Here is a 12446-nt window from a genome sequence, read left to right as displayed (position 1 = left end):
AGCTGATAAATATCACAAACTCAAGAAAAATAACAAATTTTTAAAATTACCTATGTGGCAAACCTAAATATTTTTCCCCACAATTTTGTTTTTGGCTGCATGCTCTTTGATAGTCTTTTTATATGATGATTATATATAATTTTTCCATAAAGAGATAATTCCATCTCCATGATCACTTTAAAAAAAATTCTTGATAATTAAAAAAAATTTCACCTTCACACCTTGTAAGTAATAATGTCACATAATTTGGGGGGATTTTTGGTCAAACTTGGAAAAACACTACCAAATGTCTTTAGTATATGTGGTGTAAGATTTTGGAGCATTTTCAAATTTGCAATAATGAATATCATAAACTGAATTTTTGATTGGGAGTATTCCTGGAAGCTGTATGTATTAAGTTGTTAGAGCTGCCATAACAAAATACTTAGACTGGGTGGCTTAAACAGTGGAAATTCTCTCACGATTTTGAGGCTAGAAACCTGAGATCCAGGTGTTGGCAGGGTTGATTTCATTCTGAGGTTCCTCTCTCTTGGCTTGTGGGTAGTCATCTTCTCCCTATATCTTCACATGGTCCTACCTGCATGTCTGCCTCCAAATTTCCTCTTATTATAAGGACAGCAGTTATACTGAATTAGGACTCACCCTAAAGACCTCATTTTAATTTAATTACCTCTGCATAGACCTTATCTCCAAATATGGTTACATTCTGAGGTACTGGGAGTTAGGACTTTAACATATGAATTTTAGCAGGACACAGTTCAGCCCATAACACTATAATTACTATTTATTCACAGAAGTAACTGCAAATCACAGATGTGCAACTCCTACACCCAAACTAAATGTATTCCCAGCTCAACTTCGTTAGTCAATCCCCAAATGCCCGTGGCTTCTTCATTGCCACTGGACAAAAGGAGAAGTGTGATGGAGGAGGAGTCAGAAAGGAAAGAGACATCAGTCTTGACCAACTGCAGTTTAACTTTTTTTTTTCAAATTCTACAAAAACCTATGATCATACTAACACATTGCTGGGACTCCTCCCATGCTTTGGAAGAGTTCTGTGCAAGACAGGGCCCTTAACTTCCTCCAACTTCCTTAGCTATTAGGTCATTGTGTGTCTGGTCAATCCTGCTAGATTTCTGAGCCATGCAAAGGGAGAGGGAGTTTTCACCAAAGATTAAGGATGATGTGGTAAATCCACATTCTTCAGCACTAGTCCCTGGAAGAGCTGGGATGATTACTGTCTTGCTGAAGGTGGGACCCTCCCTTCTCTGATAATGTCAAGTCTGGACCTCTTCCTCTCTTCCACTCCCCCACCCCAGTCCACTCTATCTTCTAAAGTGTTAGGGTGATAGCTGATTCACTTTTCTGTACAGCAGAAACTAACACAACATTGTAAAGCAACTATACTCCAATAAAAATTAATAAAACAAACAAAAAATAAAGTGTTAGGGTGAAACCCATATAAAGGAGGGAGGCTTCAGCCTGTTCTCCAGAACTGGGGCAGAGGAGTTTCTTCTTTCCTTGGATTCTTCCTCCCTTAAATCTGTCTTTGATTCTTCTCCCTACTCCTGAATTGGGAGTGAGTATCCTTCTGAGACAAGAAATGTGACTGAGTTGTCTACCTTTCATAATTCCCAGTCCATGATCTGTGATGCCCAGAGTGACTGACTGAACCCTCTAGGGACAGCCACTAAATTTTCACAGTTCCTGCCTGGCTTTCCAGCCAAATAAGCGTGAGTTCTTCCGGGTCAATCCAGTTTCATTGTTTGGATTATAAAACCATAAGGTCTCCATCGACAACTGAGGGCTGCCCGCTGCCTATAGTGTTTCACTTTTCCCTTCCTTCGTTACATACAAACCATTGGCATAATAAGTCATGATTTAGGAGAAGGTCTGTATGTACCACCAGCCCTGGCTTAAACCCTCAGGGATCAAAAGTTTCTAATTCTAAAGCTGAGAATATTCTTTCTGTTGCTTACTCCTATGATGTTTTTGCAGGATACTAGTTTGAAGGGCATGGCTCTTAGGAGTTGAGATTGTTACTAAATGTATTGAGGGAGAGAGGGGAGGAAGGGGCAAATGCAGGGCCAGCAACGGAAAATGGGGCGCCAAGCTGAATTAGAGATACATTTCTCATGCTTGGCAACCTTGAAAGAGCTCTTGACCTTAGACTGGTGCAATGAAGAATCAGAAGTAGCACTTATGGTGGTTGACTTTCAGGGGGTACAGGGGGAGTGGCGAGATCTGTGGAATACAGGGCAAAGTCTGAAATTGTTTTATAAGTTATTGTAGGTATATAAGCTATTGTGACCTAAATAATACAAGAGGAGACTACCATGAGAACAGAAGAGTCACTTCAGAAAGTATTGTTCCCAAGTTTTAGTCAGAAGACTGAGAATCCTAACTATACAAACTTTTGGCCCAGAATTTCGGTGTGGAATACTGTTTCGGTGGAAAGACCATTTTATCGCACTCCCTTTCTTGACAACGAAAACCAAGGTCCCCAAATATGAGGCACATTTCCAGGTCCTCTTTACTAGGGCGGGGGGTGGGGGCTGGTAAGTCCGAACGAGGTGACCTCCTCTAGCACTTCGTCTTTGAGAACACCTGTCTGGTGACAGCTGGACCCGGGAAGCGGCCGAAGGTGCCGGGCTGCTAGGATCCTCGTCTTTAAGGGTGTCCAAGACATTTGATCCATCTCGAGAACAAGTTCCCGGTTGCTCTAGGCGCTTCGTTTACAGTGACGCTGCTGACAGCGGTTGGGCCCTCGTCTGGGAACGCGCGTCTCCTGTGTGAGGCTGGCAAAGGGACACTGAAAAAGTCTTCCTTCCGAAGGAAACAAATGGGGAGTAGTTGTAGGCGGTCTGGACAGTTCAGCAAACTGCTGTGAATTTCTTGGGGAATTCCAGGAGGAACATTGCCCAGTGGACTCCGAAGATCCGGCGCCCACAAGGCGAGTGTGGGAGGGGGTACCATTCACTGCATCCTAGCCCGGGGGGACATCTTCTCTGCCCCACGCAGCCAATAGCCACCCCGGCTGAGGCCCACGGAGCCAATAGCCGACTTCAACCGAGGCCCACGCAGCCAATTGCTGGCCCAGTCCGTTCCGCCGGGGCCCGCCTGCCTGCGTTCACCAATCAGGACTCGGGCCACCTTGGCACCGCCCCTGGAGCCCGCCCCACCCATCCGCCCCGCCTCCAACTCGCTGAAGCAGGGCTGGGCTAGACGGGCGCGCTCTCGGGGGCGGGGTGGGGGGGGGCGACAGTCCGGGTCTCAGCCCTCCGCGCGGGTGGGCTCGGAGCAGGCCGCACCGGGCAGCAACCCCACTCTCACCCCGGAGGCCCCCTGCCCTTTCTCCCCCTTTCCCCCCGGCCCATGGTGCGAGGCTGGGAGCCGCCGCCCGGGCCGGACTGCGGTGAGTGATCCCCAGCCCCTTCGACTTCCCCTCCCAGCCCCTGTACGATCTCTGACCCCCGGAGCCCCATCCCCGCGGTGAGGGGAGGAGAATTCTAGGTTCGAAGTCGCCTGGTTCTCTCGCCTTTCTCCTCTGGACTTTTCGGTTCCCTGTTGTAACTGGGGGAGGGTGAGTGGGTGTGTAGGGAGGAGGGGAAGGCTGGGTAGGGACGCCCTTGGCGAGGGGAGGGTTTGAGATCGCCTGCTTCCTGGGGCTCATCGCCCCAAGTGCAGGAACTTTTTGTTCTCTGACCCAGTTTGGAGCCTTCTAGACTGCCTGTGAAATGGAGGATAGGAGAAACGTTTCCTTCCCAGGCCTCCCCTCCTCCCCTCCATGACTACCTCCTGGCGACTTCAACACATGTACAGAAACCTGGCTTTATTCCTGGGGAGCAGTGGCCTTTGGGAATGAAAGGTTTAAGAGAAACTGCCCCTTCTGACCCCTACCCAGACATACTCAGAAAACCAACTAGGAAAGTGAGAACCTGAGTCCTCAGAGGTTCCTGGTGTTGCGTCCTAATCTGAGACTTCTAAACTGAAAGAAGACTCAAGCTGAGACCTATTTGGTAATGAGGGCCCAGATGTGATATTTTATCATATGAACCCCCTTCTCACCATACATTTGAAGCACTTTTTATGATTAGGATAAGTAGGTGGCAGTAACTGAAAACAAAAAAAACCGAAAAAACAAAAAAGCCAGTTAAAGTTGGGAATTTTTAAAATGATGCATACATATCTTAAGAACTGTCATTAAAAGTACGTTCATTTCACCAATCTCTTCGGTTAGTGTCCAAGCGTTTTCTTTATGTAAGTATGCTGATTGGCAGTCCCAATTGTCTTTCTAGTATAAACTACATAAGTGAATCTCAAATCTGGCTGCACCCTGAGAACTTTTTAAAAACTACTTATGCCTGGGCCCCAGTCCAGGCTAATTAAGTCAGAATGAGGAGGTTGATCCCCTGGTTTAAGTTTCCCAGGTAATTCTAATGTGCCGCCTGAGCCTGGAGCCACTGCCTCTCATCATGTGTGATTTCCACGTTTGGCTTCTTTAAAGTGGAGTGAGAATTTAAACACTTTTGAAGCAATCTGAGTGCAGAATACTTCTGAGTTTTTTAAGTCCCCTGCCCCTCCAGTCTTTTACAGTTTTCTTGCCTACTCCCAACTCAAAAAATTTTTTTAATGTACACTCCTTTGTATGATGTCTTTCCAAAGCATTTGACTTCGTTTTCATAGAAACAATTTTTTTCTTTTGGCCGCTCCGTGCGGCTTGCGAGATCTTACTTCCCCAACTAGGGATTGAACCCGGGCCCTCAGCAGTGAAAGCATTGAGTTCTAACTACTGAACTGCCAGGGAATTCCCAGAAACAATTCCTAATGCACTAATTTTTCATAGGTTTATGTGATGTTTAATTATTATATACAGAAAAACAATGAGCCTAAGCAGGTTTGGAATTACACACAACTGGCCTAAGCACATAGGGCAGCTGAAGGAAGCAGCTGACTTTGCCACACTAGAGTAGCCTACCAGTCTCTAGTTTCCAGTGCACTATGGGTGGGTATTGATAATGTAATCCAGTAGGGGTCAGTTAAGCCAGGCTTTTGGCCCAGTTGAACACCCCTCACTTCCACTCTCTCCAACTAATATCACCAATGCCTAGTCCCTTCTAGACTAATTCAAATTCTCTTGAGTCTTCCAACCACTCTTTCCATTCATTCATAAACTGTTTCTCTTTAAGCATTACCACCATTGCTTTTATTAAGTTGGGAGGACATAAGGCAGAGTTTCTTAACCAGGGCTTCTGGGCAATCAGCGAACCCCCCTAGATTATACTTTATGTAATGTGTAAATGTGAATGTTTATGGGGCGGGGGGGCGGTAAGTCATAACTTTCTGAGAGTTTATAACTTCTGATTTTCAAAGAGGTTCATGATCCAAAAAGTTGAGAAGCACATGAATTGAATATCACTAAAGTTCTTTAAGGCCCTTGAAAACTATCACCAAAACACATTTCATTCAGAAACATACCTCAGTTCTCTGAATAAAGATTTAGGGAATTTAGCAGGCTCATATCTGGTCTCTCACTTGAACTGTTTCCTGCTTTTAACCATAAGCCTAGGCTCGAGGGTTTTTTTGGCACCGTGCAGCATGCCGGATTAGTTCCCCCACCAGGGATCAAACCCGTGCCCCTTGCAGTCCTGCAGTGGAAGTGCAGAGTCCTAACCACTGGACCACCAGGGAATTCCCAGCCTAGGCTCAAGTTCTGAAGACCTCTTTTCCCTAGGATTGTGTGAACACCTACACTGGAAGTTTAAGGCAGCCCATTCTTTTCTGCCTTTTGTCCAGGGGTATGGAAAGCCCAAAGGGAAATAAGGGTGTTACCCTGACTGTATTTTTTATTAGTGATTTTAAGTAGCGGTGGGGCATATCTGGCATGGATACAAGTTTAGTAATAATTCAGAATTGATAATACCACCACCACCACCTCTGCCCAGAGGAGTCCTTATTTCTCCAGCTTTCCTTCCCTTTTTCCTCCCTTCTCCAAATGAGGTACAAGGACATAAGACACTATAGTGTCTTCACTGTGGTTTTGATTACTGTAGGGTCTACTCTCTTTGTTATAGTTCTCATGAGCCACTCCCTGGATAGTTTTCTCCTATATCAAAGCCAGATTCTTCCAGGGAGGTACCAGCTCTACAGCTGTGCCCTGATTTAAGCCACCATTCTGTATCAGGAAGTCTTCCACAACTTGTGTTTTGTGTCACTGGAAAACTGTAGACACATACAGTACACCAGATATGACCTTTGTATTACTGTATGTTATACTGAAATATCAAGCTGATGGCATGGGAATCTGAAGGATAGCAAACCACATGAATGAAAGTAAAATGCTTCCTGGTGGGCTTATAGCTGTGCCTGCCTTATTTCCTGTCTGGCAGTCTTCATCCTCACACTGGACTGCTTTATTCCTTATGCTACCTTTTCCTCGTATCTAAACTGTTACTGTGACCTTAAAAAACAGGACACAGATAAGGTTAAGTGGATGTCAAGTGCTGGAGCATCAAGTATTCTCCAGCTTAGATTTGGTGGTGTTCCTGGTGGGCCACAATTTCCAAATGGTGGTTTAGTGCCTAGCTGTGCAAGCACTTCCTCACAGCCCCTCAGCTGTGTCTGTGATGGACCTGGAGGGTAAAGGTAGAGCTACCATACTGGAAATTCACCTAGTAATCAAAAAGAACTTATATCCAAATTATGGATTCAATTCTAAAGCAGTGATTTTGCTACTTTTTAAAAGTTGCAAAATCCTTTCTGGAATTATATCCAACTCCCCAAATATAAAAAGTACAAAATCAGAGACACCCTGGTTTCCTCCACTGCTCATTAGGATTAAGGCTGCAATAACAGACTGAAACAGTCATTTTAAAGGATTCAGTCTTTGCCTCACTTCCCCTGTTGTCTAAGAGGAGCATTACCTTATATCAGAATCAGCCTGTGAGGCTGAAGCAATGATAAAAGCTCTAATTTATTGAGCCTTTACTTTTAGGCATGACGTCAGTTGCATTTTTTGATTTAGTCATAAACTTGCAAGGTAGACGCTGTTATGACCTCCTTTTATTCTGATGGGAAAATAAAGCTTAGTGAGCACTCTAGGGAGTGGAGAAGCTGCGATTCACCTCAAATCTGCCTCACCCCAGACCTCCACCTCTAACAGCTCTAGGCCCCGCCTACACATGACATCTAGCACACAGTAGGTGCTCTGTAAAAATATATGTAACTTTACATACATTCAACATTGTCTCCATTTTCTACACATGAGGAAACTGAGGCTCCTATAAGTTCAGTAGCTTTTGCCCAAGATCACATGGCTGGTGGCAGAATTGGGATTCAAACTGCAGGCTGGCCTTGATCATATTTTAACCCACTATGCCATGCTGCCTTCATTTACCCTCTTAAGGTTCTCTTCAAGCTGTACTGCCTTTAGGGTCTGCATGGCCTTCAGTTTGTTAAGATTTGCTTGTTAAAAGGGAACGGTGACACCCATTAGAATGCTTCCGAAGTTTTCTGTTCATCATATAAAATCCCCGATATTACACTGCACTATCTGTAACTTTCTGGACTTGAGATTTTTCTCAATTCATCATGTAGCATTTATATTGGAATCCTGTCCTATCCATAACATATCAGAATATTTATAAACTCAGATGGGATTCTTCTAAGAGTAAAGGATGACAGATGTTTTAAAGTCTCTAATGCCCACACAGGGAGCTGAGTTAAAATTTGGTCAATGGGGAATTCCCTGGCGGTCCAGTGGTTAGGACTCTGCGCTTCCACTGCAGGGAGCACGGGTTCCATCCCTGGCTGGGGAGCTAAGATCCCAAAAGCCCCAGGCATGGCCAAAAAAAAAAAAAAAAAAAATCGGTCAACAGAATTATTCTGGGAAATAGCTTGAGCAGGTTTCCAAGAATGAAGCGTAGTCAGAGGCTTTCCCTGCAGTCCCCACACCCACGATGACCCTGGGAGCCCTGGTGCTGCTGGGTAGCTTGCAGGACCCGGTTACAGTTTATAATGAGCGAGCCCACCTGGTTCTGAGAAGAAAGCTGGACTGAGGAGATAAGAGCTGAGGGCCTTCCGTCTTGTGCGGAGGGGCTGCTAAGGTCGGAGGGAGCTCTCTAGGCTCCCTGGAGAGAGACTCAGCAGTTGGAAGAGACAAAGGCTGGGGGGAGGGGAATAACCTTTGTTCTGAGGATGACAGGGGTAGGAAACGTTCCCCTCCCTCTACCCTAACCGGACCAAAACCGAGGGAGAGCGAGCCCCATTTATCCCAGATAGCTGACCTATCTTATCCTACTGAGAGTTAGAAAAACACCCCATCAATCCCCTCCCCCTAACACTCGCCCACCAAGAAGGGAGAGAAAAGGGGGCTGGGCAGAGGGACTGTGCTATCCTACCTTATAGATTTTCACACGTTGTATTCTTAACCTTTCCATATTCTAGAGAGAATCTAGAGATAACTCTAGAGATAATCTGTTAGGAGCTAAAGTATTCTGGGATTACACCTCTTCTTGTTTTCTTGGTGAGTCTTAGTTTTGTCACTCTTGTTCCATGAACTTAGAGGAATTTGAATGGGAAAGATAAAGGCTATAAGGATGTTTTCCTTTTTAACCTCTGAAGTCAGATTTTCTTTTTGGTGACAACACTCACTAGTCTTGTGACTTGGGATAATTTAACCTCTATGGACCTTGGTATTTTCATACGTACAAGGGAATTATAGCAGGCTCTGATGATTTATAAGGTTATGAAAATTAAATGAGAAATTGTTATGCACTTTAAAAGCAATCCAGCACAGTACACGTAGAAGTTGATTGTTTTGGAGTCCAACGTTTTGTTTGGTAGAAACTGAACAATGGGCTGAAAGAGGAGCCCCAGTGATCGAGCTGTTTCTCTTCTTATTACAGCTATCTCTGAAGGGCACAAATCAGAAAGCACCATGCCTCCTAATAAAGAGGCCAGCGGTCTTAATAGCTCCCCTGCGGGGCTCATCTGTCTCCCTCCAATCTCTGAGGAGCTACAACTTGTGTGGACCCAAGCAGCCCAGACCAGTGAGCTGGATGGCAATGAACACCTGCTACAAACCTTCAGCTACTTTCCCTATCCCAGTTTAGCAGACATTGCCCTTCTCTGCCTACGCTATGGGCTGCAGATGGAGAAAGTCAAGACTTGGTTCATGGCCCAGCGCCTCCGCTGTGGCATTAGCTGGTCATCCGAAGAAATTGAAGAGACTCGAGCCCGAGTAGTCTACCATCGGGACCAACTCCATTTCAAATCCCTTCTATCTTTTACTCACCATGCAGGGCGGCCCCCAGAGGAGGTGCCTCCTTCTCCAATGCCACCTCCAGAACAAGTTGGTCTTGGAATAGTTCCTCTGACTCTTAGCGAGCCCACCCAGATGAAAGGATTGAAGGTAGAGCCCTCAGAGCCCTCAGAGCCACTGAGTCACCAGAAAGCAAAGGAGCCCCTGATGGCACCTGGCAGTGTGGCATTCCCCCACCAATCACAGTTTTGTCAGGATCTTCAAAGCAGTGGCCTCTCTAAGGAGCAGGCAGGCAAGGGTCCCGACCAGTCACACGGCCTAGGTACTGCTTCCTGCAACCACTCCACAGCTGTCCACCAGCCCCGTGCTCGGGATAAGCCCCCACCCGTCTCATTACCTGCCAGTAGTTGTAAGAAGGAGTCAGCATCTAATGTGACTCCTCCTTCCTCTACCTCTTCTTCCTCTTTCCAGGTACTGGCTAATGGAGCTACTGCCACCTCTAAACCCCTCCAGCCACTGGGCTGTATCCCACAGCCACTGTCACCCAATGAACAGGCACTACGCCCACAGCTGGAGCCAGCCTGGCCCCAGGGGCTAAGGCACAACTCAGCACCCGGTAGGGTTGGCCCTGCAGAGTACCTTTCCCCAGATATGCAACGCCAGCGAAAGACCAAGCGCAAAACCAAAGAGCAGCTGGCTATCCTCAAATCGTTTTTTTTACAGTGCCAGTGGGCACGGCGTGAGGATTACCATAAATTAGAGCAGATCACTGGTTTACCTCGGCCTGAGATTATTCAGTGGTTTGGTGACACACGCTATGCCTTGAAGCATGGGCAACTAAAATGGTTTCGGGACAACGCAGTACCTGGTGCCCCTAGTTTCCAGGATCCAGCAATTCCCACACCACCACCTTCAACCCGCTCCTTGAATGAATGGGCTGAGACACCACCTCTGCCGATCCCCCCACCCCCACCGGATATACGACCCTTGGAGAGGTACTGGGCAACCCACCAACAGCTACGGGAAAGTGATATCCCTCAACTGAGTCAGGCATCAAGGCTTAGCACCCAGCAGGTACTGGATTGGTTTGACTCTCGATTACCTGAGCCAGCTGAAGTGGTGGTTTGTCTAGATGAAGAGGAGGAAGAGGAGGAGGAAGAACTGCCAGAAGATGATGAGGATGAAGAGGAGGAGGAGGAAGACGACGACGACGATGATGATGATGTGATCATCCAGGACTGAGGGGGCACTGGGGGAGGGGAGGTCTGTTACTAAAAGACGAACCAACTTAGTAACTGTTTAAACAAAGAAACCACATTTTTTTACTTACCTTGTGGCAAAGAACTGAAAAGCTTTGTTTTTTATAGCTACTTTATTTATAAAAGCTTTGTGTTTGAGGGTGGGGGACAGCGGGATGTAGTAAGGGTGGACCAGGGAGGATGATCATGGAGGACAAAGCAAGGTGGGGATTGGATGGGCAGAAATCCAGGCCTCCAGCCTCAATGAGAAGAGTGCTGTGGGTCTGGTCCAAACTATGGGGCCGGGAAAAGGCTCTTGCTCTCCTCGTATCTGCTGTTCTTTCCCCTTAAGTGTACTACAGAGAGGCCAGGCTTTGGCCTACATCTATGGAGGACTAGAAAGGAGGAGTAAAGATTCCAGTACATCCCCCAGTCCCACCCCATTTTCCTTGGAATATAAGGCTGCCTTGCACCCCTTCTTTTCTCTCTGAGCACAAGTCCACACATAATGCAGCCAAGAATCTCAGTATGTCCCAGTCAATCACAAATATTTCCTTTTCCTTATACCAGCTTGACTTTATATGTTTTCCTGCTGCTTTATTGAGTCACACAGGGAGCAGAATATTTTCATTTCTAATACTGGACCACTATGCCTTGTACCTTTTTATCTTTCCAAAACCCCCATTCTGTTCACTATTTGTCTCAGGGTAAATCTTCCCCCCGGAGCTTGTGAAAAAGTTTAATAATTGGGTGGAGAATAATTTAGACTGGATATTTATTGGAGGTGGGAATTAGGGGAGATGTCCTTTAAAAAAAGTAGAATTAGATTACAGAGGGGTAGAGAGGAGAGGGAATGGTTTCTACTGTTCGGAAGGACAGTGCAGGTAGGTTCCAGGTTTGGTTTTACAAACTTGACAGTCCCTCCTGCCTAGCTTGACAGAGACTGATTTTTTTTTTTTTTCAGAGACTGATTTTTTTAATCTTTTTGGTGTTGGTTTAATGTGTCCAGAAAAGAGACTTTTCCCTCACTTTATATGATCTGTCTTGGAGACAGAGGGACCATGGTCCTTAACTGAATTAATTGATGTTTTAGAATGGTTTTCATCAGTTGGGGTCAGATATAAAGGTATCAGTGGGTTAACCATCTAGAAATAAAAGAGTGGAAGCCCCAAATTGCTAGAATAATAATAAAAAGGCCAAAAATAAAATTGTTTCTCTCACCTCCGCTTTGCCACTTCTATGGTTTAGAGATTAATGGAGCCAAATCCATTAACTTTATGATTTAGTATACTTTTTATTTATTTTTGAAGCGGCAGGATATACTGAGGTAAAGTAAAAGAACAAAAACTTGAAAAGTTAGTAGATCAGTATCTATCACTAGGCAGACTGTTTTCTGCACCTGCTACAGCACAGGCTCTTGCTCAGAAGAGAGGGAGTTTAGAAATGCCTTTAAAATAAATTCAGTTTCAGAAAGGGTAGTGGGATCCTATTCAGTTACAAGGTCATTCCCAAGACCAAATTTATTTCTGGCAGATGCTATGTTTACATTTTTCCAATATTTTTGCTTAAGGTATGCCTGCCAGTGGCCTACCCATTTAATCCCTCATTTCTACCGCTTAGTACCCAAAGAAGAATAAATGTTTGATCTCAGTGGTAGTGTTCTTTGCCCATTCCACTATTTGAGAGCTTGTAATACCAATAGAGTTGCAGCAGCAATAAAAGGACATCCTCTTTATTTCATTATCTGTGTACTTTAGTAAGCCTGTGTCTCCAACCGTTACCAAACAGAAAGGAAAATCAATGTATTTAATAGTAACTAGGCACAGAGGAAACAATAGGCAAATAGAAAAAGTATAATAAATTAGGGCAAGGAACAGTGTTGTGGCTTGTTAACATTGGCAGTGGGAGAATATATCCAAAGCTAAAAAGTGAAATCCAGAAATAAA

The 12446-nt window shown here is 45.3% G+C and overlaps 1 protein-coding gene across 1 annotated transcript; it reads left to right on the top strand.

Moving 5' to 3' along the window:
• Positions 1-3194: 3194 nt before the first annotated feature.
• Positions 3195-12235, top strand: HOMEZ (homeobox and leucine zipper encoding). Its single transcript, XM_007180565.3, has 2 exons — positions 3195-3415; positions 8907-12235. Exons 1-2 carry the CDS (start codon positions 3376-3378, stop codon positions 10502-10504), a joined length of 1638 nt encoding a protein of 545 aa, XP_007180627.1. The 5' UTR covers positions 3195-3375; the 3' UTR covers positions 10505-12235.
• The last annotated feature ends 211 nt before the right edge of the window (positions 12236-12446 follow it).

Source organism: Balaenoptera acutorostrata, chromosome 3 (assembly GCF_949987535.1).
Source record: "Balaenoptera acutorostrata chromosome 3, mBalAcu1.1, whole genome shotgun sequence".
Classification (NCBI taxonomy): domain Eukaryota; kingdom Metazoa; phylum Chordata; class Mammalia; order Artiodactyla; family Balaenopteridae; genus Balaenoptera; species Balaenoptera acutorostrata.
This window is presented reverse-complemented; position numbering and strand designations above follow the sequence as displayed.

Bases quoted from the DNA above. Each gene is read 5' to 3' on its own strand.
- HOMEZ (XM_007180565.3), top strand. From the start codon at position 3,376: ATGGTGCGAGGCTGGGAGCCGCCGCCCGGGCCGGACTGCG. The intron at 3,416-8,906 runs GTGAGTGATCCC...TTCTTATTACAG, and splicing joins GCCGCCCGGGCCGGACTGCG to CTATCTCTGAAGGGCACAAA.